The 25,181-nt window shown below is 33.6% G+C and overlaps 4 protein-coding genes across 9 annotated transcripts; 2 read left to right on the top strand and 2 right to left on the bottom strand.

The window, feature by feature from the left end:
* The first annotated feature begins 392 nt into the window (after positions 1–392).
* On the top strand, positions 393–5,928 carry LOC102627086 (uncharacterized). 2 transcript variants are annotated; one of them, XM_006484366.4, is made up of 8 exons: positions 399–847; positions 1,666–1,745; positions 1,886–2,123; positions 2,641–2,824; positions 2,919–3,143; positions 3,275–3,391; positions 5,041–5,274; positions 5,618–5,928. In XM_006484366.4, exons 2-8 carry the CDS (start codon positions 1,694–1,696, stop codon positions 5,831–5,833), a joined length of 1,266 nt encoding a protein of 421 aa, XP_006484429.1. In that variant the 5' UTR covers positions 399–847; positions 1,666–1,693; the 3' UTR covers positions 5,834–5,928. The 2 variants fall into 2 exon arrangements, with proteins under 2 accessions (XP_006484428.1, XP_006484429.1); XM_006484365.4 differs by having other exon boundaries at positions 393–847; positions 1,666–2,123.
* A 6,344-nt stretch (positions 5,929–12,272) lies between these two features.
* Positions 12,273–17,262, top strand: LOC102627577 (transcription factor TGA2.3). Of its 4 annotated transcripts, none has more exons than XM_025100425.2 (12): positions 12,273–12,429; positions 12,513–12,637; positions 12,832–12,926; positions 13,040–13,131; positions 13,258–13,467; positions 14,023–14,100; positions 14,198–14,257; positions 14,887–14,964; positions 15,050–15,107; positions 16,179–16,450; positions 16,559–16,804; positions 16,914–17,262. In XM_025100425.2, the coding sequence occupies exons 2-12, from the start codon at positions 12,573–12,575 to the stop codon at positions 17,058–17,060; spliced, it is 1,401 nt and encodes a 466-aa protein (XP_024956193.1). In that variant the 5' UTR covers positions 12,273–12,429; positions 12,513–12,572; the 3' UTR covers positions 17,061–17,262. The 4 variants fall into 4 exon arrangements, with proteins under 4 accessions (XP_024956193.1, XP_024956192.1, XP_052296051.1 ...); XM_025100424.2 differs by having other exon boundaries at positions 12,829–12,926; XM_052440091.1 differs by lacking the exon at positions 12,273–12,429 and having other exon boundaries at positions 12,436–12,637.
* A 244-nt stretch (positions 17,263–17,506) lies between these two features.
* Positions 17,507–20,551, bottom strand: LOC112498819 (uncharacterized). The gene is made up of 2 exons (XM_025100427.2): positions 17,733–20,551; positions 17,507–17,646 (listed from the first exon to the last, which is right to left on the bottom strand). Exons 1-2 carry the CDS (start codon positions 18,082–18,084, stop codon positions 17,591–17,593), a joined length of 408 nt encoding a protein of 135 aa, XP_024956195.1. The 5' UTR covers positions 18,085–20,551; the 3' UTR covers positions 17,507–17,590.
* Positions 20,552–20,689: 138 nt separating this feature from the next.
* Positions 20,690–23,494, bottom strand: LOC102627865 (protein PIN-LIKES 3-like). Of its 2 annotated transcripts, XM_006484368.4 has the most exons (11): positions 23,278–23,494; positions 23,026–23,195; positions 22,702–22,781; positions 22,489–22,613; positions 22,275–22,396; positions 21,932–22,165; positions 21,667–21,759; positions 21,454–21,554; positions 21,322–21,374; positions 21,054–21,239; positions 20,690–20,919 (listed from the first exon to the last, which is right to left on the bottom strand). In XM_006484368.4, exons 2-11 carry the CDS (start codon positions 23,158–23,160, stop codon positions 20,795–20,797), a joined length of 1,254 nt encoding a protein of 417 aa, XP_006484431.1. In that variant the 5' UTR covers positions 23,161–23,195; positions 23,278–23,494; the 3' UTR covers positions 20,690–20,794. The 2 variants fall into 2 exon arrangements, with proteins under 2 accessions (XP_006484431.1, XP_052296052.1); XM_052440092.1 differs by lacking the exons at positions 22,702–22,781; positions 23,278–23,494 and having other exon boundaries at positions 23,026–23,174.
* Positions 23,495–25,181: the final 1,687 nt, after the last annotated feature.

Here is a 25,181-nt window from a genome sequence, read left to right as displayed (position 1 = left end):
AAAATTATATCATTAATGATAATATAAAAAATTAATTATTACCCAGCCTATCATCACCCTTAAATTAAATATTAGTAAACTATAATATAATTCGGAAAGAAATATGTCAAACACGATACCAACTTTGATATATTACATTTTTGAATGAGTTTCTTTTCAAAATGTTTATTAAATTCAATCGATTAAAATAGAAAAACTGAGACTGGATCAAATACTGTATGTTTGAACTTCATAATTTGAACGAACTCCAAGGTCAACTGTTAAATGAGCATCAAAGGACCTAATGTCTTGTCAACAAATTATTTTTTATATTTATTCTCAAATGATTATCCATTCATCAATTGCTTCATTTTTATTTTTGTAATAATTTATTGAAAAACTAATATTACTCGGAAAGAAAAAATTTCCCTGTACGAGAAAAAAAAAAAAAAAAAAACCCCCACTGAAACTGAACGGATTTGGGCAAATGAGGACACACGGATCTCTTTCGAAAGTCCAAAATGATTCCTCTCTCTTTAGCCGTTGAGTTTCAGTTTCGTCTTTCCCCTCCAATTTTATATTTATATATAACCACCAAACAGACCAACAAAAATTAAACTTGCCATTTCTTCGTTTGACTTCTTCTTTTTCTCTCTTTACCATCACCAAACTTTGTGCTTCACGCGTCTTCATCTCTTCACTGTAATTTCCATATCATGTCTCTGCGCTTACCGTTGACGAAACTCGTCAAAATATCACCGTTTGATCGAACCCTGGCAATGCTCTGATCAAATTCAACTGCACAATGAGCGACTCTCCTGCTCCCTCTTCCAACTCTGATCCCGGCTCAATCTCCGCCGTCGATCAGGTTACTCTCAATTCACTACAGTTACTGTCATTCGATTTCTCTGTGCACTTAAAACAAAATTAATTCAGTTCAATTTGTTGTTGCTCGTGATCTTTGATTTTAGTTATTGAGTGTTTTTTTTTTAATTATATATTTAGTAATTTACTTATTAGCAAATAAATGATATTGTATTGTTATTTCTTTCTTAATCTCTATTCTCTAGTCACTTCAGTTCAATTTATTGTTGAAAGCTGATGCTTTTTTATAATAGATATCATTTTCTTTTTTTGGGATAATTTCAGTTAAATGTATTGGTTGAGGATATTTAGATGAATTTATGCTTAGGCTCTTTCAGTTACTTTTAAGCCGCAGCTAAAGTAAAATGGAAACTTTTAAAATTCCTTTTTTTTTTTTTAATTTCAAAGTTTTGTTGGATAATTGACATTTTCTTATTTAGTAAATTACATAATAATTCATATTCTTAGTTTCCATAGTACAGATGTAAGTGCTCACCAAACACTTCAGCAACCTTGCCTTGGCAGCACAGATGATAGGCAATAATACCAATAGAGCCTTACTTCAATTTATTTAACACAGTAGTAGTTTATTAGGGAGTGGCTTTTAGGCTTTCAAATTCTCAAAACTGTTATTGTACTTATTTTGTAGTGTTTGGATAAAGACAGAAGTATTTTTTGGGAGAAGCGCTTATATTGCTTTTGTTTTTTAAGAAAGTGTTGCTCTCAGATGATTTTGTGAAAAGGTACTTTGACAAAAAGCACCTTATTGTTTCTTTCTGAATTTGCTTTTGATTATTGTCACGTTCATTTGATAAATTTCAGACTGGTGGGAGGAGTCGAAGAAGTACAGATGGTAGTCAAACTCTGCTATCTGAGTCACGTCATTGGCGAGATGTTTTCTGGTTAGGAATATTTGTAATTCATTTGATTGGTTTAGGATTTCTTCTTTCGGTTCTTGGGCTCAATAGGTTTAAGAAAACAGATAGGTTTAATATCAGTAGATACACAAATCAAAAAGTGGAGACTAAAGGTGAATTGACAGAGGACTACTGGCCAATATATGCTGTTGCTGGTGGCGTTGGTGCTCTCCTTGGATGGATGTGGTTGCTGCTGCTTGGTTCTCCGGCAAACCAAATGTTGAAGATTTCAGTGCACATTTTGACTACTTACCTTGCTGTGATCAGTGTTCTGTGTTTCTGGTGCGATCAGTTTTTCTGGGGTGTTGCATTTGCAACCGCTGCTGCATTACAGTTCTTGTATGTTATATCTGTTATAGACAGGTATGAGCTCGAAAATCCTTATAGTTATTGAGTTGCACTTATCTTAAATTCTTTGGTGTTTTCTAAAAGAGAAAGATATTTAATCAACTGCCATGTGATATATTTAGACATTCACATAAGTTTGCTTGATCAGTTTATTATTATATGGTCAATTCATCATTGAAATTTTCACAGTTTGCAACATTGTATATTTTTCATTAACATGCTGATCGGTGAATTATTAGAATAACATAGAAATTTAGAAGATGATTGAAGATGCTATTTTCTTCTCATTACCTTAATATAAATATATTTCATACTATTGGTTGTATCCAAATAGGAATATCATTAGCAGTCTTGCCTTGAAGATGCACCTTGTTGGTCAATTCTAGAATCTTAATGCCGGTAATTTATTGTGCATGCATAATCGATATGTTTTCTAATGTATATTTTAAGTACAGTAAGAAGGGGATATATCAGGATTGGAATTACCAATATCCTCCAAAGTCTTCTCTGACAACATATTATTCTTCCATAGACTTTCATTTACCATGCTAGTGCTGCAAAAAGCAGTGAAGATGGTGTGGAGTCTTCCTGAAGTTAAGAGAGTTGCGTACGTGTTCATGGCAGTCATGCTTTTGTGGATGGGGATATGGTCCTTTGGGACAGCTGGTGTTGTTGCTTCAGACATGGATGATGGTGGACGCTGGTGGCTTCTTTTGGTGAGCTGGCAAGTTTTGCTATTTATTGCATCTGTTGTTAGGATGTGCATTATAATGAGTATTGACAGTAATTATGCTACTATCTATATTGCAGGTTCTCTCTGTAAGCTTATTTTGGACTGGCGCAGTCCTCTGTAACACGGTGCATGTGATAGTGTCTGGGATGGTGTTTCTTGTTCTTATTCATGATGGCCGAGATTCAGTATCAATGCCTCACAACCCATTGGTGAAGTCTCTGCGGTATGCTGTAACAACATCTTTGGGCAGCATTTGCTATGGATCACTCTTCACAGCTGCTATTCGGACTTTGAGGTGGGAGGTAAGAGCACCGATGTTCACTTTTCGATGATTGGTTCATCAATCTTAATTCCAAGGTTTCATGTTTCTTTGTCATTGTTTTTATTTTATCCTTTCATTGTTTTAACTTTAATTTTCAAAATTTTATCTTAGATCAGGGGGATCCGTTCAAAGATTGGCAACAACGAGTGTTTGCTTTGCTGTGTTGATTTTCTTTTTCATCTTGTGGAAACTCTTGTTAGGTTTTTTAACAAGTATGCGTATGTCCAGGTATTTATTTATTTTTTAAAATCTGTTTCAGTAATTTCTTTTGTATATGACTTTTCAATAATAAACAGTTCCTAGACTTTAATTGGAAATTTGTCTATTATGATCATGTATTTGTGAATGGTTGAAGATTTACAATATCAGGGACTTGAAACTCTCATATTTAATTTATTGCTTTGATTTTAAATGTTTTAAGCTATCATCTTTGCATTGACCCATTGGGTAGTAGTGCATTACTTATTGTTGGTCTGTGATGTATTAACTTAATACTTTTATGCTTCTCTACTTCTAACATCCTTCCAGTTTCCTAGTTTTTGGTTTTCTTCCTTATTTAACCGACTGATGCTCTCACGATGCTTCTCAAATATTTTCTTTAAGTTGCATTTTCTTATTTGGAATTCAGTACAGAAGTGGTTAGAATAGTGTTCGGCACTACTGCATTATGTTATCAACTAGTCAAGGGAAATAGTATGGTAAATTGAAACAATAAAACCACACATACAGATATATTGTAACTGTATTACTGCAGCTATGCAGAATTGAAAGTCCAAGGCCTATTATTATTTTAGGAAATCAATTTTGAGGGATATTACATGTTTGAAAGTTATATGTGGTTTCCTTATCTTATTTGGATTAGATTTCTTTCCTTTTGGCCACTTTCAACCTTGTATTTGTCTTTGGTGATCACTGATTGATCTCAGGAATTATCTAATACTTGAAAAGGAAGAAAAGGTAAACCAAACCTGCCAACCCCTGTTGTGAATGGCATTCAGCAGATCACTTATACCACTAGCAGGAGCCTTATTTGGCATTCACATTCACCTAAAATATTGTGCATCAAAACTTAGCATCAGTTCTACCATATTAATAGTTCATTTCATATATGTTTTAATTTTACAGGTTTTCTTGTGGTTTTATATTTAGTCATTGTTCCCGTTGTGTTTTCCAGGCATTTCTGTTAATGCCAGTTTAACCGAAATAACACTGAAATGATACTTAACAAGAGCATTTTTTCTGTGATCAGATTGATTAATAAGATTGGCATTAGCTTTCCATGTATCCATTAGAATTGAATTTTACAATTTTGTTCCACAGTGTTCAGTAGGGGCTAGTTCATTGAGTTCTAAGGCCTATTATTTAGTTCGCTTGATGGGTAGTATACCTACATTCACCGAAATTAATATGATACATTTTTGTTTTGCATCTTGGCAATTTTATCTCCTTGACAACTGCTACCTCAAATTTCCCATTAAAAGCACTCATCTCTTTCTACACTTTCTTGTGAAATGTCAATTATTTTTCTCAATTTTCTGGTTGTGTTGATGCTTTTATGAAAGAGGGCACATCCTCTTTATCCATATATATATATATATATATTTGGGTGAGATACTCGCTTCCAATTCTGCTAGAGGGTAATGTATGATTTATCTTTTGTGAAACAACTTTCTGAAGTTTATAGTAGTTGATTTTGTGCTTGAATTTTGTTAAGTGTGAATGTATGATGTATCTTTTAATGAAGAACAACTTTTTAAAGTTTGTGGTAGTTGATTTGGTGCTTGAAGTTTGTTGACAGTAGCTCACGTAGCAACAGTAAATGACAACTTCAATAAAATTTTGAGAGTGGCATGGTTTTCAACTTCTATTACCTGCAGATAGCTGTCTATGGCAAAGGTTTTAACCGGTCAGCAAGGGATGCCTGGGAGTTATTTCAATCAACTGGTGTTGAAGCACTTGTTGCCTATGATTGTTCAGGTGCTGTTCTACTGATGGGCACTATTGTGGGTGGGCTTATCACTGGAACTTGTGCAGGTGCTTGGACATATACTAAATGGCACGATAGAGTGGTTATGGTGGGTTCCACAGCAATGCTGATGGGAATGGTCTTAGTAAGTTTTCTACTTACCACTCAAAAAAATTATATTTTACATTGAGTTTTTCTTAAGGTTAGACTAAAACGTAGATGGAATATATGGAAATAATTTTCTAGTTTTTCGCTGGTGACCGTTCCGGTAGAAATTTGATAAATTTGATGAAACTTTATTGGAGATTTCTGATAAATTTATGAAACAGTAGTCTGTGTGCTTTTCATCTAAACTTCAAACGATGTCAATCAGACTTATCTTTTCATTAATAAAAACAAAGGCTCTTATTGGGTTACAGCCTAACAACAGAATGGCAGACATGTTAACATCAATTCTTTATCTGATAAAAGAGCTATACTTGCTTCAGGTGGGATTGGCAATGGTTGTAGTAGAAAGTGCTGTTACTTCCATATATATCTGTTATGCAGAAGATCCTTTGTTGATTCACAGATGGGATGCTGAATTCTTTAATCAGATGTCTGAGACACTACACCAACGTCTTCAATATAGGAGTGCACGAGCTAGGGAAGTTTTGACCAACAACCGGTTTGATTCCCATACACAAGAATCACTTTCTGTTTAAGTTGTTGAAAATGGTTGCAAATTTATACAGTGTAATTCCTCGTGCTTAAATTATTCTTCCAAATGTATGAAATCTTTTGTGTTTGGTTTGGAGTTTGTGTGGGTGTCTTAATGTCTTTACACAAAACAATACTTTTTGATAAAAATATAGTGGTCATTTCTCACTTATGTGGCACTGGAGGGAAAAGGGACAAAGAGGTTGGTCCAAATAGGCATATCCCTCGACATAAGGATAAATTATTTTATAAACCTGTTTTGGATATAATCTTAGGAGTATGCACATTGACCTTTCAAAGTTTCATGTTAGAGGTTTCATCTTTTGTATTGGAAGTTTCAAAAGTCTGGAACCTAATAAATTTTCTAGTGGCCAATCACCCCTTATTGAGTGTACCATTACATTTGACTATCCAAAAAAATATTGTATCCAAATCCAGATACATCAACTATTTGACTCCTTTTCAGTTGCTTTTCTTTTTCAATGGTAAAGGATTCGGAATTGCAAATTTCCTAATTTAGGATGGGGATTATTCTTATTTAGGTGAGATGGGGCAGTGGGGCGCATTAATTGAAAAATATATTTTCATGTATTGTTTTTGTAACTTCAATTTCTTTTTGTTTCCCCAACATTTGCTTCTTCTGAAAGGTGAAGAGTGAAATGAAAATGTGAACATTTTCTTATAATTTCCTTTGCAATTTTTTAGTACATATTTTCTCTTTAGGGAAATGAGAAGTTGCTTTTTCGTATTCCAATTAGCAACACGGTCCGCTACTCTTTTGGAAATATTATATATAATTCTATATAACATTTATTTTTTACCTTTTTTTAATGCTTATTTGGTATGATTTATCTAGTTGTCATGAATGCATATTTAATTCCATAACCTTTTATCAATTTTTTTTTTGTTATTTAGTTTTTTTAATAGAATTTTTGAAGATTAAATAAGAAATTTTACCCCTACTAATAAAAGTTCAAATTTTGGATTTTTGGGAATAAAGGTTGATTTTTTTTTAATGCTAAAATATCTAAAATATCTTTTACTTATTTTGACTATTTTATTTTATTCTTTTCATAACGTAACTTTAAAAAATTTGCCTATTAAAGTAATTTTATAATTTTTAATAAAAGCTCTCATTAATAATTGAACAACTAAATTATTTTGGTAAAAGTTCCACTTATAAAAATTCTGTTAACAGAAGTTCAACTTGAATAAACTCTATTTGAAATCCTATACCAAACAAAACCTTAGTACCCATTAGTACTCCTTAGTGCTACTTTTATTTACCATTTAAATTAAGGTGGCGTTTGTTTTTTAATTTGAAATCTGAATAGACCTCAATTAGTTTAAATTCTGAATAGAGTTGAATGTATGAATTTGAATGATATGTTTTTTTTTTGTCTGAATCGCTAAAAATAAATATTAAGTTGTTTGTTTTTTAACTTATTATAGTGCTAAATGTATTCGAAATGCATTATTTTTTTACTCCACATTTGTCGGTAACAAGGAGATCATGTGGGAAATATATTACTAAAGTTGACTGAATTTCAAAAGGGTTGAAAACTCAACAAGTTTGCTTAACAATTTGGGCAAATTTCAAGCCACTCTGGCCTTTGCGAGGGCATGAGGGTAAAAACTCTCCCCTTACAAGTGTGAAGGTACGAGTCCGAGCCCCCACAAAGTATTGTTGAGTTTTTTTTTTTTTTTTTCAATTTGAGTGAAGATAATTTTCTCCCTTTCGAAACGTTAGTGAAGTAGATATCTCTCGAATATTAGGAAGGGTAAAAATTTGGACAATGATATATAAGATTGGTAAATTTAATTTCAGTAATTGTCTGATTGTAAATATGAGTATAATAATCTCATTAAATATAAGTTGTAATCTAAGCAATAATTTCATGTAATTCAAAAAAAAAAAAAAACTTGGGAGCAAATTTCAATTCCACATCTTTTTGGGGGGGGGGGAGGAGGAATTTTTCAATTTCACATCTAAAATAAGAGAATCCTTCGATGTACAAGATGGGAACTCTAATTCAATATTTGAAACATCTTTATAAATTTTAGACAAAAATAGGAAACTCCATCCACTAAACACTAGCATTCACTTTCTATTATTACTAAAACTTAGTAATAAAGCACATATATGATCATTATATAATTATAATAGGTAGGCGCATGTGCAGACAGTATGTTAGATCGGAAGTGAGCACTTAGTAATAAGTGAATGGGTACATAGCACATTGTGTCCGCTCGTGTATATGATACACACCATTGTAGTGCTAATTTCTCTTTTAAGTAGTGACCAGGTGGACTGAAAAATGCAAAGTAATTGTACTCAGGGCTACTTATAAACTTTAATATGTGAACAACTTGCAAGAACAGACTGGACAAGTTATTTCGACAAATTAAATATTGGATTATACTATTTATTTCGGCAAATCAAAAAAATATTGGATTCTTTTGCATAGTTGTCTCAATAAAATTAGTCTCCTTTTGTTTCTGTAATTTTCCTTGTCATGGGAAATTACTAAGTGTAGGGCATTTACGCATAAATGCTGCTGCCAACCGGGGATACTTTCTGTCACCACGTAAGTTATTGCGGTCTTTGAGAAATGCATAGTTGAACCATCGTTTTACACACAGGAAATTTACAGGTTTGTTGCTCCTAGGCCCTAGCTGCTACCAGTTTCAGAAAGTCCATTTTTTTTTCTTTTTTTTTGCTTTTAATCAAAAAGTCCATTTTTCCATTTTAAATCTAACAATAGCGTATTGCAAAATTTCGCAAGCCCCATGTTTGAAATTTTGAACGTCTAAAGTTATATAATTATAATTACGGGTAATTTTTAAAAACTTCCCCTGAAGTTTGGGTTTGTTGCAAGTAGATGGCGAGAATCTATTTATTTGTAAAAAATCATCTACTGTTAGTTAATTTTAACATTGACCGTTAGTTGACTGTGCAAAGACAATATTGTCCTTAACCATAGTTTGTAGACTAACATAACCTAAAAAAAAATTAAAATTGTTGGCGCGAAAAGCACAAATCCTATTTTTTGACAATTTTATCCTTGTCAATTTTAAAGATTTACAATATCATAGGTAAAGATTATGACTATTTCATTTTTAAGTTTTTAATTTTATCTTTCTTGTAGGAACTTTAAGGAAATATCAATAATTTAAAGAGGAGTTTTCAAGTTTTTAATTTTATTTTTTTTGTAGGAACTTTAAGAAAATATCAATAATTTAAAGAGGGTAAAATAGCCAATAATTTTGGTTTTTTTTTTTTAGCTATTCCCGTCTACAAACTATTGTTAAGGGTAATATTGTCTTTGCACAGTCAACTAACGGTCAATGTTAAAATTAACTGACGGTAGAGGATTTTTTACAAATAAACCAATTCTCGCCATCTACTTGCAACAAGCCCAAACCTCGGGTGAGGTTTTTAAAAATTACCCTTATAACTACTCCTTTATTTATTTTTTTTAAAAGTCTATCTCAAAATTTAAAATTTCTTATCCATAAATCATAATGACTTACATATTATATAATGTGTAACATCGGCTGTAACATGGAATCTCAGAGTTACGAGACGTCATCTTACATCGAGATCGGATCCGACATTAAAATCAAACATTAAATAAGGATCCGATATCACATAAAAAAAAATAGGACCCCAGAATTAATACATGCATGTATGATATGGGTTACAGGTATGCGGATAAATGCTCTATTCTCTGTTCATTCATTTAAAAAAAAGAAAAATCGGTTGTTACGATTATAAATGTAACATTGCCAGAAATTGCAGGGGGACAGGATCCAACGTACAAAATAATACATGCATAAGAAAGAAATAGCTTAATCATGACGCTTTGGTTTAGTATAAATGCTCTATTCTCTGTTCATTCATTTAAAAACAATAAAGAAAAATCGGTTGTTACGATTATAAATGGAACATTGCCAAAAATTGTAGGGGGGGACAGGATCCAACGTGCAAAATAATAAAGCATAAGAAAGAAATAGCTTAATCACGATGCTGTGGTTTAGTGGTAATTCAGTCTAACTACGTGACATTCAATTATTAAATGGTAGGATATTAATTTTATTAATTTAAAATTTTACTATTTAATAAATGAATGACGTATAGCAGTTATGAGTCAAATTGAGAATTGTTAAGATTCTTCCCACTAATATTTTTTTAAATATAAGCACTAGTAGAGTTTTGAGTCGGTTTCGATAATCTTCCACATTACAAACATACATATTTTAATTATCAATAGACTTTATATTGTAGTATTTATTAGGGGTTGACATTAACCTGTTCGGTTTTGTTTTACCCAAAAATCGAACCAACTGAACTCGATTGAGTCAAGAATTTATGAACCAAATGCGAACCGACCTTAGGAATCGAATTGAACCGAAATAATTCAATTCGGTGTTCAAGAAATTTAATAATTTTCTTTTATGTGAATAATTTTTTATTGTTAACCTAAATTTGATTTTTTTTAGTTCAATTAAATTGTAATCATTTATGTTTTATGTAAAAATATTAATATAAAATAATTTTATAACAAAAAATATTATTGTATATATAACTAAATAATTTTTCTTTTTTAAATAATTAAACATCGACTCAAACTATTCGGACTGAACCAAACCGAACCAAGTAACATATTTCAATTCGATCTGAAAAAAAAAAAAAGAGAAACAAAGAAATAGTGCGACAAATAAATTCCAAAAACGTGACATTCAAATAAGACAAATGACATCATCGCAGACGGTGAAAAGACAAACAAAATTCCCAATCTCATATAAACACCAGATGCAGTACTATTCAAAACCTGACACGTCATAAAAACGAACGAACAGCATACATTCAATTTCCGTATAAGTAAGATGCGTGCGTCACCAAATTTTTCTCTTCGGTGTTTGTTGGGCTCGGCGGGTGCACGCACAATAAATAATAAAAATAATTGAATATACGATAATTAATGCCAATACTTTCAAAGAAATTTTTAATTTATTAACAGAGATTCTGATTTCTCCTGCAGCTCGCTTCCCTGGCTTCTGGCCTTCTGGGGTCTGGTCTGGACGAGCTATCCCTAGCGTCCTTTTTAGAAACAAGAGGTTCCTTTCAAGCAAAGACATATTTAATTTTTGGTGTTAAATGTTTTCCTTTTCTATTAATAATATTCATTGATTATTATAAGGCAATGTGGGTTCCAATAATTCATTTCAACGGCATCGCATCACCATCACATCATCACCATCTTGCGAGGGGAACACAGTTTCCCATGGCGTGTACACTGGTGAAAGCAAAACAAGGGGCATCAAATCAAAAGCTCTGTGCCTAAAAACGCTGTCGTTGTAACTAGAATAGCGTATAGGCAGAGCGAGACTGTGAGAGAGATTCCACAGAAAGGAAAGAAACAAAAGTGTCTCTATATCAACATTCATCGACTCAAAAGCTCGTATGAACGAGAAGAAAGAAACTTTTGATTGAATAAGATATGTGAGAGAATCACAACACAACTCATCGAAGTTCAAAACTTACGGTGACTGAAAATCTTGGAGATGGCATTTTTGGGGAACGAACTCGATATTCACGCACACGTCGATAAAGAGCGTGGCCAAACTAATTACGGAAAATAAAATTGGCTCATTTTTTGTTTTTCAACTTTTTTGTTTTCATTTTTTTATTGCTTTTATTCATGATCCGTGCAAGTATTTAATGATTTCATTACGTTTATGATAACTAAAATGAATTTGAAGGGCTAACTGAAATAAATGTATGAAAATGGATAATTAGCATTTATTATTTGTAGGTTGTATTCTATTTTTAGAGTGTCAACATCTAGCCATGTGTTCTGTTTAGGTAAAAATAATAGAAGGATTAATTATTGATGAATTTTAAGATTAGGATAACTACTATATAAGAAAACAAATCTCATGCGCCTTGTTAATAGAACATATAGCAAGCATGTTATGACTCTAAAATTCACAATGTTCACTCGAGAAAGCATATGACATGAACGAAAAGCGAAGAATGATTTAAGTATAATTTTGAGTGTTCGAGTCTTTTTTTTTACATACTATTTCTTTTTAGCGACTTTAGAGATAATTTAATTTCATCGCTTCTGAATCATGAATATTATAAAGACCTTCAATAATAAACATGTGCTCACAAAAAAAGAAAATAAGATTATTATTGATTTCATTGGGATGATTATGCAAGTCTATACACACAAAAAAAAAAAAATTGAATAAATTCGTGTCTCGATCAACTACAATGTCTGTCCTTTCTTGCTGCAAAATCCAAATTTTCAATTGCATTTACACTCGATAAGTTTTTTTTTGTTATTAACCTCCAAATTTTTACAGGTAACTAAGGTAAGCAAAGAGAGTGAAAAGAACGCTCTGAAAAAAGAGATTGAGCAGAATATAGAAATGCGTGGGAGGGGAGTAGTATTGGGAAGCTAAAATCCCAAGTCAGAAAGCAATAATAAAAAGGCTGGTGGTTTTTATATCAAAATAATGCACAAATAAAGTAGCCGTACTGATCCGCTATCTTCTTCAATAAAGATACTCGAAGATTTTCTCTACTGACGTCCGTTTTTTTCCCTTTCCTTCTTCTTCTTCTCCTTCATAAAATCATTCTCATCAACTTCGCTTCTTCATGCTCTCTTACAGATAAACACAACAACACAGCAAAGACAAGAAAGCAACACTGGAAGTTCAAAGAGCTTAGTCATGCAAAGCTTCAAGCCACCTCATATTAACCCTGATGTATTTTGCCATTCTTCTCTCTTCCTCCGGTATGAATACATACATGCATGCATACATACATATATATGTATATGACTCATTCTTTCTTCCATTCCTTCTTTTTTTTTTCTTTTGTCGTTGAAGTTTTTGTTTAGTGCATGGCTTTGAAGATAAGGTGGCAATGGGTTGTTTGTGTTTTAAGTTTTCTATATTTTGTGTCTCATTTTGTTGGGTGAAAAAGCAGCGGAATAGATGAAAACAGCCGTAACCAGGCGCGTTTTGCGGATCTTGGAGAGCTTGAACAACAACCTTTCCACAACCATGTTGATTTAAGCCCAAGTATGCTTTCTTTTACTCTCTTTTTCTCACATATATACATATATGTTTGTATATATGTATCAAACAGTTGAGTTCGTTTAATAAATTATTTTTTCATTTTATGTTCCTTGTAGGTTCAATGTTCAGTTTAAAATCCAATAATATCACCGTTGCTTCAAATATCACTGTTGCTTCAAATAACTTGCACTATAATACCTTGAGCTCGGTACTCATCTTTACCACCTAACATAATATGTTTATACATATATATGATGGGGTTTCATTTTCATGTTTGTTTCTTTTTGTTTTTACGATCGAATGATGCTTCATGGTGTTCTTGTTTGCTGCATAGAGCATTGGTTGTGCTACAGATACAGTGGCTACTACTGGGGCTGCTGCTGGGGGGTGTTTGGATACAGGGCAATTCATGTTCCAGAAGGGGACAACGATTGGTTCCTCGTTGGGAAGCGGGCATATTGAGAACTGGGGTGAGTCAGGTATCGGTGATAACAGCCAGCAGACTGACACTTCTACAGATGTTGACACTGATGACAAAAACCAGGTGAGCTTTGTCTCTTTCTTGATTTTATTCTTTGTATATACGACTATATGTTTTTGTTTTCTGTAAATCATCTGTTTTCTTTTATCTGCACTTACCGTGAAGTGGGAATCTTTGGGCTTAGCCTTGATGGTGGGTCATCTTGTTAATTGAGAACCTACAGTGAATTTGGATTGTAGTACCTACAGAATTTTTGTAGATGTACAGTAATCCGATTTCTGTTGGGTGATGTTGGTTATGACGTTATAAAATTTGATCTCTGGGGGCACTATCTGATTTGGGGTATCAATTCGTTAGTATATGCTGCATTCATTTTGCTAAAGAAATCTTCAAACTCATGCTGATGGGACTGATAAGAAAATTTAGCTGATGTATCATATTATTAATAGTTAATCCCCATTGAATTAGCTGATGGGATTCAAAGCATATGAAATTTGGCCAGCCAGAGTTGCATACTAAATGATTTATCTATGCCTAGGCTGTTATGCTAATATTGTGTTTTTATTACCCTGATTTTGTGGGATTCAAATTTATTTTGGTATTTGGATACTGCTGTAGGTTAATGGAGTCCGACGTGGAGTACCCATAGTCACTGGTTCCATGGAGCAGTCCAAGATAAAAACTGGTGACCAAAAGGTTGTTGACTATGTGCGTCTTTAGTAGGTGTGGTTAAAAGATCTTTTCTAGATTTGAAGGCTAATTCGAAGGTGTTGTTCCACATACAATTCTGCAGGCACTTCGCAGGCTGGCTCAGAATCGAGAAGCTGCAAGAAAGAGTCGACTGAGGAAGAAAGTAATGTTGTTTCTGTTAGTTATAATCTCTTCTCACATGAATTAATGAAATGATTTCAGTAATTATTCAAACTTATATATTTTTTGTCTAGAAGCTTTTCTTATTTAAATAGTGTTATTGTCACAGTATGGTCATACATATCTGAGTACGTTTGAATAACCTTTGCTGTTCCAAATCCCATAAAAAATGAAAAAACAAAATTGCTGTTATAACAGTTGATGATCATCCTACTGTTGATAATTTTGAAATTTTCGTCTGTTTGCTAATCAGACAGTTTTTACCTTTATCAGACTTTATGTTGGCTGTTTGTTTGCAACTCTGTAGCTTTTAAAGTACCATGATCATGGCTTCATGTCTTAGGTAGTTCATGTGACATTAAATAATATTATTTTCTAACAAGAAGAATTGTTCGCCTCTACTAAGTTCTTTTCTGATTTAGTGCTTTCATATTAGTTTTAAACATCCCTCCTGGTTATTCTATGCACATCTCCATGATACTTTATCTATAGGTTCCTAGTGATGAATATGAATTGGCATTAGTATCTTCCTCCTAGAATCTTTGGATGGAGATGTTTTAAGTTAACAAATGAAGCATACTTGGATCATTTATAGGGTTTGGTTTTGGATAGGCATATGTCCAGCAACTCGAGAATAGTCGTCTCCGGCTTGCACAACTAGAGCAGGAGCTTCAAAGAGCTCGCCAGCAGGTACATGAATTGTTGTTGATTTAAGGTCACAGCTTTGGCGCCAAACTCTTTCTCTTATCCCTTGTTTTATGTTTGATGAATGTAGGGTATTTTTATTGCAACTGGAGTTTCAGGGGATATAGGCCATTCAGTAGCTGGAAACGGTGAGGAATTTTGTGCTGCTAAAAAAAAATTTGTTCCTACAACCAAATAACTAACCCCTGAACGTTTGGGGATATTCAGTGGTCCCAGAGATTGGACGAATAGTAGTAGTTGTTTTGATCAAACATTTATGCTCAAACTACTTATTGCTGTATTAATTGAGTGGAGGCCAACATGATAGTTTGAACATTCTGTTTACTATGTCTTTGGTGCCAGAACAAAAATGTATAATATTGAGATATGCAAACATTTATCTGACAATTAGCAACCTCTTGGCTTGACACTTAACATTGATGGTCTGAAATTTTCACTTCCCATGATAAAGTTAGCTTTCAAAATTAGGAATGGTGTTTATAATCAACTCTTAATCTCAAAGAGTGAAATGTAGGATTGTGATTTAGATTGGTATGCTAGAGCAGTCAAATTTATCTTGCTTGAAGGACGAATATATCTTACTTTAGATTTTTTACAAGTAAGGATCAACTATTGCTGCACAACCTTGATCAAGTCTGGTTTAAGTGCTATGCGCGGAGAAAATATCTGATATATGGACAATGACCTGTTGTAAGAAGGTAGACTCCATGAAGATCTTTGCTTCAGATACTTTTCACAGTGACTGCAATTGAATCACCGAAGGCTGTTTCCAGTGGATAAAATTTTAAAAAGCAGAGAAGCAGTTTAGCAACAGAAGATGAATTGAGTCGCATCATTAGGTGGTGTCAATGTCTGATGGAATATAAGTATGCAGCTTGACCTCTTGGAATGGGCGAAAAAATGGCTGATTAAACATTGTTACCTCTTGTGGGTGTGTTTGCTTTATCATGGTGTACTGTAGAATGGCTTGGTTGTCTTTTTTAACTTGTAAGCCTGTGGGTATCATTTTGGGATTACTTCAATGTTTGGTGTGATCTGTGGTCAGCTTTTTGCCTTTCTTTTATTTTTTTAATAGAGTCTGCTGCCTTTTGGGGAGGCTGTAGGCCAGAGTGACTTTTTAATCATTAAATATAAAATTTCTAGAGAATATTTCCTTTCTAAAATGAATGTCCTTGTCTTGTCATTGACCTTACTTTCAGGGGTATTGGCATTTGATTTGGACTATGTACACTGGGTTGACGAACATCAAAGGCTGATCAATGACCTAAGATCAGCTGTAAACTCTAGTATGGGTGATAATGAATTGCGCCATCTTGTTGATGGTGTGATGGCACACTATGAAGAAGTATTTCAGCTAAAAAGTATTGGCACAAAGGCTGATGTCTTTCACATGCTTTCTGGCATGTGGAAAACACCTGTTGAGAGGTGTTTCATGTGGTTGGGCGGATTTCGTTCATCTGAACTCCTTAAGGTAATTTTACTATTTAATATTTATGTTTTGACTACCCTTGTATTTTTCTCATTGGCTAGGAATTAGTGGAACTGGTTGATCATCATATCTTCACATTTGGAATTTCAGGTAATCGGTAACCATCTGGAACCTTTGACAGATCAGCAGTTGATGGGCATTTGTAACCTACAGCAATCATCTCAACAGGCTGAAGATGCCTTATCCCAAGGAATGGAAGCTTTACAGCAATCTCTTGTAGACACACTTTCAGCTTCTTCTCTTGGCCCTACTAGTTCTGGGAATGTTGCCGACTACATGGGCCAAATGGCACTTGCAATGGGCAAGCTTGCCACATTAGAAAATTTTATCCACCAGGTACACTCAACCCCTCACTTCTTGAGGCAGCATTATTGTTATCATCATCATTATTATTATTATTATTAGTATTTTGTTTCTGAAATGTAACTGGAGGTTTCTCTTTCAGGCTGACCTTTTGAGGCAGCAAACACTTCAACAAATGCATAGAATTTTAACTGCCCGTCAAGCCGCCCGCGCCCTTCTAGTAATAAATGACTACACTTCACGCCTTCGAGCACTCAGCTCTCTGTGGTTGGCTCGTCCTAGAGGGTAGGGACTGACAATATCACTTTCGCTGGAATTCATCAGTGCTTGTAACAGAAAAGTTCTGCTATTTCACCTAAATTTTGGATCCATTGAAAATGTTGGGACCATAAGTGGTGAGGTGTCATGTTAGTCACTCTTGGATAGCCCAGATATTGTTGTTACTTTTGTATTTATTGCTGCGTTTTACCAGATGCCAGTGTTAAGAAGTACCTGTATGCATCTTCTGTGTGGATACCGGGGTAGTTCTGTAATACGTAATCTTAATCGATGATAAAATTATCAGAGTCCTGATGGTAGGAAGGGTTCAACACTAACAGGTACTTCACTTATCCTTCAAATATGAAATTGTAAAATGTCTAAGCATATTTTCGATTGTAATATTAATAGTTGCTAGATTACATCATTGTTGATTTGCTACAGTGATTGATATTTCTATTCATATACAACTAAACTACTGCTGAAGCTATAATTTTGAAAATTTAACGCATCTCTGCCTGTGTGCATTCCATTTTAAACCAATCTTAAGGTTGGGGATGTTCATGTCTGGCTCCACACCTGCCGGAATGCTTTCATCCTCTCATTTCTAGTTCTTGCTGCAAATTATCAAAGGATTGTTAGATATTGATAACTACTAGATTAACTAAATAAATCTAAACCATCTGATGGAGAAAGTGCTTACCGGGCTTATTATGTCTTCTTGATTTTACAATATGAGGGATGAACACTCCAGTTCCATTGCCATATCTCCACAAATTCACAAGCCAAGTTGGTGTTGTATTAGAATTCTTCTCACTCTCACACCAATTGAAATAGCTTCCAGGTTGCAACGCAGATGAGAAACTTGTTAAACCATGCGAGCCACCGCGTTTGCCGGCACTAATGGAGCTTGAGTGTTTCCTTTCAAGAAAATGATATTCATCTTCATCTTCATCTGCTGTCAATAGCAGAATCTGCCTTCTAAGCTCTGAATAAAAGACATCATCTTCGTTAAAATCTCCATATTCTTCATTGGGGTCTCTGTTGAGCTTCATATTGGAGTTCAAAAATACAATCAAAAGTCCAATATCTTGGAAACTTGGGGGGTATGTGTGTCTGATGCGTGAAGTTCTTGTAAGGTTATATAAGGGAATCAAAGGAAACAAAGTTCTTTGTTTGTGGTCAAAATTTCTTGCTCCAAGAAAACAGGTTTGGTGAGATGTCTCCAAATGGATTTAGTACAGGAAATGTCTCTGATTTTGTACGTTAGTTCATGTCATATTCTTAATTGCGTAATTAAGAATTGCTAAGACCGCTTTATTAATCCAAGTGGTGGGAATTTAACTACTTGATTAGATTCCGGCCGCCATTTTCTTGGAGGCTTGGCAAATAATCAATGGCCTTAAGTTCAAAGGATTAAATAAACTGAAAGTCTTGAGTCAATGGATATATATAATGTCAAATTAGAGTATCAGCAACAAAGCTGCTTGACCATCATGACAGAGTGCTTCTCAGCCGAGCGTTTAGACCTAACAAAGTACCGCGATGTTCAAATTTCCTATTAATCCTTTGTATATGATGAATTTCGCTATCAGTTTTTTTCAGTTGTAATAATTTATCATTTTATTTTAGTCAACAACAAACAAAGAATTTACAAGATAGCTTTTACAACAGGATCAACATGTGGAGACTTGGATTAATTTTAGGGTAACATATTTTTTATATCTCAAACGACATTTGACGCGTCACTTGTTAGTAATGTTACAGAATTATCATAATAATGATGGTATAAATAGTTAACTCTTACATAAAATGTAACGACCATTGATTGGTGAGTGGTGACAGATAATTTATGATATAAACTTTGCATACCTATTTTGAGCCATGTCTGAATTTAAAAATCTTTAAAATCTGAATTTATATAACACATTATATGTAGTGGAATGTAATTGAGACCTTGTTTAATGTCGAGGTTGTGTTTGTGTGTGTTTAGAGTAATTGTAACTTGTTATGAAATTAAAGTTGAAAATATATGTTAAATATAATTTTTAAATAATAATTTTGACATATAATAATAAAATGTAGCTAGAAATAAAAGTTTTGAGATAATATCAATTTAACTATCAAATTAAAATAACAAGTATTTACCATACATTTTAATACTACAACTTTATGTTATAGATACGCAACCACGATATCAAATAGGACCAAAATTATGGTTGGCAAAACCTAGGTCCGGGTTCGGGTATCGCAATGCTTGAACCCGGCTCGACTGTAATTTTTACATGCCTGGACCAGATTTTTTAAGCTCGGCATGATTTTAATCTGGGTACCCGAATTTTATATTTTAAATATTATATATGTATAGTTTTTTAAATGTTTTTGTAATTTTATAAGTTTTAAATTTATTTCAATAAAATTTAACATTAAAATATAAACTTTGAGTGTTTAAAAATTTAGATATGTGTAATAGATGAGTCAAATAAATATAAATATTTAAAATAATATATATTTTATAATTTTTTTAATAAAATCCGGGTTCCAAGTTTATCAAGTTATGTCTAAGACCAGTCTGACTTTATACTCGGGCCGAGTAATACCCGACCCACAACACCTAGGTGCAGTTCGGGTCCGGACCGGGCGGATATTTTTGCCACCCAAACCAAAATGCTAGAGGTATGTGGGCCCCACCTTGTACTTCCTTTATACCTCATGTGTAGACCCACATATGAAGGACTCGAACCCAAACCTCTAAATTGGACCATGCCCTTTCATTAGAACTAGGCAAAATTCAATAAAAGAGAATATGTAACCAAATAACACTTGCCTGCTAGGTATCACTTATCTAATAGTCATAAGTGTTTATTTAATTTCATAAACTCTTATCAAAATTTTTATTATTGTTTTTTTGTAAAACTTTTAATGATTAAATAAGTCATTCTGCCTCTATTAACAAAAGTGCAAAATTTATACCTTTGAGAATAGAGATTGAGAATTTTTTTAATATTAAAATATATAAAATATGTGGGCCACACCTTAAACTTCCTTTATACCTCATATGTAGATCCACTTATGAAGGACTCGAACCCAAACCTCTAAATTGGACCATGCCCTTTCATTAGAACTAGACAAAATTCAATAAAAGAGAATATATAACCAAATAACAGTTGCCTGTTAAGTATCACTTATCTAATAGTCATAAGTGTTTATTTAATTTAATAAGTTCTTATCAAAACCCCATTTACAAGTATTATATTACTCTAAATACCAAAAAAAAAAAGGATGACAATGGGGCTAGTTCGGGCGAGGGATTATGGTTCCTGCCCCTATCTCTAAATTAGAAACAATCCCCAAATTTGTCCCCACACCCGAAGATTCGTTCATATTTAGAGATAGTTCGGGGAGATCCTCAAAATTTTTTAAAATTTTTATTATTTTTTCTGTAAAGTTTTTGAAGATTAAATAAGTCATCTTGCGTCTATTAGCAAAAGTACAAATTTTGCCCTTTTGAAAGTAGAGATTGAAAAAAAATTTTAATATTAAAATATCTAAAATATTTTTTATTTATTTTACAATTTTATTTCATTTTTTATAACATAATTTTAAAAAAATTATCTATTAAAATAATTTTATAAATTTTAATAAAAGTCCTCATTGACAACTAAATAAATAAGATTTTTTGAGCACAAGCTCCACTTATAAAGGTTCTACTAATAAGAGGTTTACTTAAATAAACTCTATTTCAAAAGTTATAAGAAATGAAGCTTAAGTCAAAAGCCAAATGTAAAAAGTGATCCAAAGCGTAAGAGCGAAGGCAGCCACAGCATAAGTCCACAGCAAAATGACAGAACATTCACTCTCGCTAGTCTCAAATAACTGGATGATTGTACCTGCAATAATTCATCAAAAAGTAACAATGAAACACTTTAACTGTTTTCTCAAAATAAAATCTAAAAGTTTAAGGCAGTAAGTAGGTCAGTTGATCAATTAAGTTGTGTAATGGCCAAACCATTAGTCATCATACCTACAGCCAGTGCGGGTGGGACTGCATACTGAAGCAAAAGAATGAATTGGTATAACGAGTCTGATCCAATGAAGCCAAACCGGTATGCTGCTTTAACAATCACAATTCCCAGTAGAGGTAATAATATATACCGTATTGCTATAATTCCCATAATGAGTGAAACACCTACTCCTGATCTTTTTAAACCTGAAACAACAACTCAAATAATGATGATCAGGGATCCTAAAATGATTCGGCCAACTCAACATAAGTATGATTATCAAAGTACCTGAAAGAAGATTTGCTCCAATTACCAGAGTCATTGCTGGGATTGCTGCCTCCCTGCAGCTCAGATACATTTTCAGAATCAAAGTCTATTAAAATTAAAGCTCATTAGCATCTGGGTAAGTATGATTCTTACCCCACCAATGCTGCAGAACTGTCGAGTACTCGAAGAGGAGCACTCTCACCAACAATTACTTTCCTAAACGGAGAGATTGTCCCAATGACAAAGCCAATAATCTTGAAAAACCAGAAGCACAAATCACTTGAGGTAGAAATTTTTAAAAAAAAATGAAAAGTCCGAGACAGAGGTAGCATAAAATTGCAACAAACATTCAAATAAGCATAATACCGCTGCAATCGTAGATGGTGCAAAGATCATTTTGAGGTCTATCTTTTCTGTAAACTTATTTATGCGTTGACGCATCTTATCCAGAAATGGAAACTGCAAAAAGATTTAAGAATTTATCCCATTTGCAGTAACTGAAATAATGGAGCTGCAAATAGATTGAAACAGAATTGAAACAAGCGCATTAAACAAAAATCAAGTAAATGGATTTCCTGCTAATGTAGCATTAGGGGTAAAAGTATTAAGAGGGAAAATCTTTCTTTGTTACCCTGGATTTAGTGCTACGCGTTTCTGCTTGAATTTGAGAGTCATCAGGGCTATGGCGATCGCTTGAATGTAGAAGTGGCTTCCTGCTACTCTCTAAGAATATATCTGTTGAGCTTTCTCCAGAAGAGATTATGTGGATTCTTGAATCTTTATTTGTACCAGCATCAGAAACGCTTTTATTCAAATATAGACTCATGACATAATACACATAAGTCCATATATAAATTGCTCCCACCTGCGGCCAAAAGACAAGTTCATAAGACAACGACAAATTACATTGAATCCTCCTCATGCAGTCATGTGTGTGTGCAATAAGACAATAAATAAATAAATATCAATCATACTGCCATAGAAAGTGAAGCATAGGCCTTTCCATAACTGGAGCAGACCGATGTATCTCCAAATGGACTGTTCGACTCCTCGCATACAGCTGGGACAATAATGAGAAGCAAGTTTCCCATGTTCCCTACAAACATTCAGCAACTATATCAACAAACAACGTTGATTGCATTGGGGAAAAAGAAGAATAAGAACAAAAGATGCAATTTAACTATATACCAGCAGAGCAGCAACCAATGACAAGGCCTTGGAGATGTGGAGGAGTTCGAGTGATTTTAATTAGAATCCAAGCAAGTGCTGAGCCAATTAGGAATGACAGCAAAATATTCACCGGCATGAACCACCTACAGCAATGTCAAGCAACAACCCATTTCCTAAGTTTTGGTAACAAATTAAGATTCAGCAGTGGCTATTGAATCGTAAGGAACTCACAAGCTAATTAAACTCTGGTAAGTAATGGTTTCAGCGAGGTTGCTACCAATGAGTGCTGGATTGAACACATAGAATACAAGCTGATCAAGAAAGCAAAAAGTAGCAGTTTTGTAAGTCCTGTTTGAGCATGTGCCTGGCGCAGCAACTAGTACTCACTGACCATTTCAAAAGCTACGGTATTGTTCAATTTTTGAAGTGAGCAGGATACGAAATAACAGACTGATGGTCATTAGGCCTTGGTTATGAAACAGAGAAAAGATAAGATGAATTCATGTGAAACGAACATGTGCAGAGATGAGAGCTAAGATGCTGTTAATTACTTACGTTATTTAAACTATGTGTTACACTGTGCCCTAAGAGATCTATCCGATCTATTGCGAGGACCAAGCCAAGGGCAGTAACCAAGAGTACTTTCAGGATTGGCATTAATGCCACTTCGAACAGATCCAGGATCTCCATTGCCAATAAATTAATTTAAAATATCCTCCACAAACCTGCCACACAAGAAAATGTTATCATATGCACTTGTAACAAGCATAAAATCTAATTTTTGATTAAAGAAAAAAAATTGCTCACGTTTTGCAACAAGAAAGCAATCCAAGAAATTTGAGAGATCCTTGTGAAATTAATTTGTAATTGAACAAGAAAACTAAGAACTGGGTGTGTCCAAGGACCAAGGCAGTAATGATGGAATTCAAAATTGGCCAAGCACGCTAAAAATGCTGGCCCACCCCAACTGCACAAAGATAGAGAGCCGTCGTAGCACGTAATTCATGTGCATAAAGTAGGCGCCATACGTTTGTTTCTCCGAAATTGAAAGAAATAAAAAGAAAAGAAAATATCCTGGAGCTTGGAAAGGCCTCGACGTCTACTCTAGAAATCTAATTGTAGTTATCTGTAACAGTGTTTGAGTTGCAGAGGGTTTTAATAATAATGTATCAAGCTGTCCCCTGAAAATGATATGAACATGATGATAACACAATGGTCCCCGCTTCAGTAACTGTCTGGTTCTGCAGCCAAGAAAGAAAAGAAGGGAATAAGATAAATAATCAGTTTGAAAAAGAGTAATGATACATACATAAATTTTTGTATAAATTTTTTTTTTATATAAATTAATGTATCATTAATTCATTAGTTGAATTAAATATTTTTTATCCCACATAATTTATTTTTGTTATTTTATATTTTCATTCAACTAATAAATTAATGTCACATCAGTTTGTACAAGATAAATTTATGACTATATCGTCACTCTTTAAAAAAAGCAAAAATAAGACTGTTTATTGAAAAAAAGAAAAAAGAAAAGGCAGGCATATCATATGATTTTTTGTTGGATTAAGAACGCTCAGCAATGGTTCGAAGTGATATTTAGAAATTCTGGCTGGCAGGGTTGTTAAATCAAGAAACCACCTTTTTGTGAATTGAAATTTGATTTTTGGGAAATTATCAATTTTCACCCGAAGTTTGGGGAAAATTAATTCTCAGCTTTTCACTAAAAGTCTGTAAAGTGCATTATTTTCCATGGTGTAATTGAGGTGTCGGAATCTGTTTGAGCATGTTTGGGAAATGACGATTTTTTTCTTGTACTGTAATTTGACCTTATCAAGTAAGACTTCTTTTAACAAGGATTTAAATAGGACAAATGATGTCAAATTTAGATATATAGTATACCGATTTAAAGTTCTAAATAAGGGGAACAAAAATGATCTTGTTCATTTCCTACTGTTCAATAAAAACGAACTAGACCCAACCCTTTGCCAATCCCCTGCGTATAACTCTGATTGGAAAGACCGATGCGAAAAAGCGCAGCTCTGTCCTGAATGGCGCTCCGATCAAGAACTCTCTGAGGAAAGGGATGAACAGCTAGGCTATTGACGGGACGGGGAAAAGCACCCCTTTATGGCTTTCATTTCATGAGTGGACCTTACCGACCACAGCCAAAACTTACGAGGCCGGAGAAGGGCTTAACTCAATCTCTATTGAAGTCGGGCACTAAAAAGGGATGCACAAATCCGATCAGAAGAAACTAGATTTCATCGTTTAGTACTTCAAAAGTCAATTTGAAAATGATGTGAATATGAGTGACAACACTATGGTCCCCCGCCATATTGTCTGGTTCTACAGCCAAGAAAGATAAGAATATCAAGCAATTGGAATACTCAGTTTGATTAGCTGATCAGATTTTGTAATATAAAGATGGAGTAATTTGCAACCTCAATTATGTTTTAAACACACTCTTTCAAATATCAAACTTGTGCCAGTCTAAATGTTTTTTATTACATTTTTTTCCCCTTAACATTCATAAAAACATTTTTAATACCATTTTTTTTATATAAGAACTAATTTAACCACGTCTCTATCATCTCGGGTAGAGATAAATATTTCTTCAAGCAACCAAATTTTCCAAAACATTTTAAACAACTTAATGAATGAATAATATATTTTATATTAAATCTATACCATGGCAGGAATTAATATTT

Source organism: Citrus sinensis, chromosome 4 (assembly GCF_022201045.2).
Source record: "Citrus sinensis cultivar Valencia sweet orange chromosome 4, DVS_A1.0, whole genome shotgun sequence".
Lineage (NCBI taxonomy): Eukaryota > Viridiplantae > Streptophyta > Magnoliopsida > Sapindales > Rutaceae > Citrus > Citrus sinensis.
The sequence above is the reverse complement of the archived record's forward strand: the minus strand, read 5'-3'. Positions and strand labels throughout refer to the sequence as shown.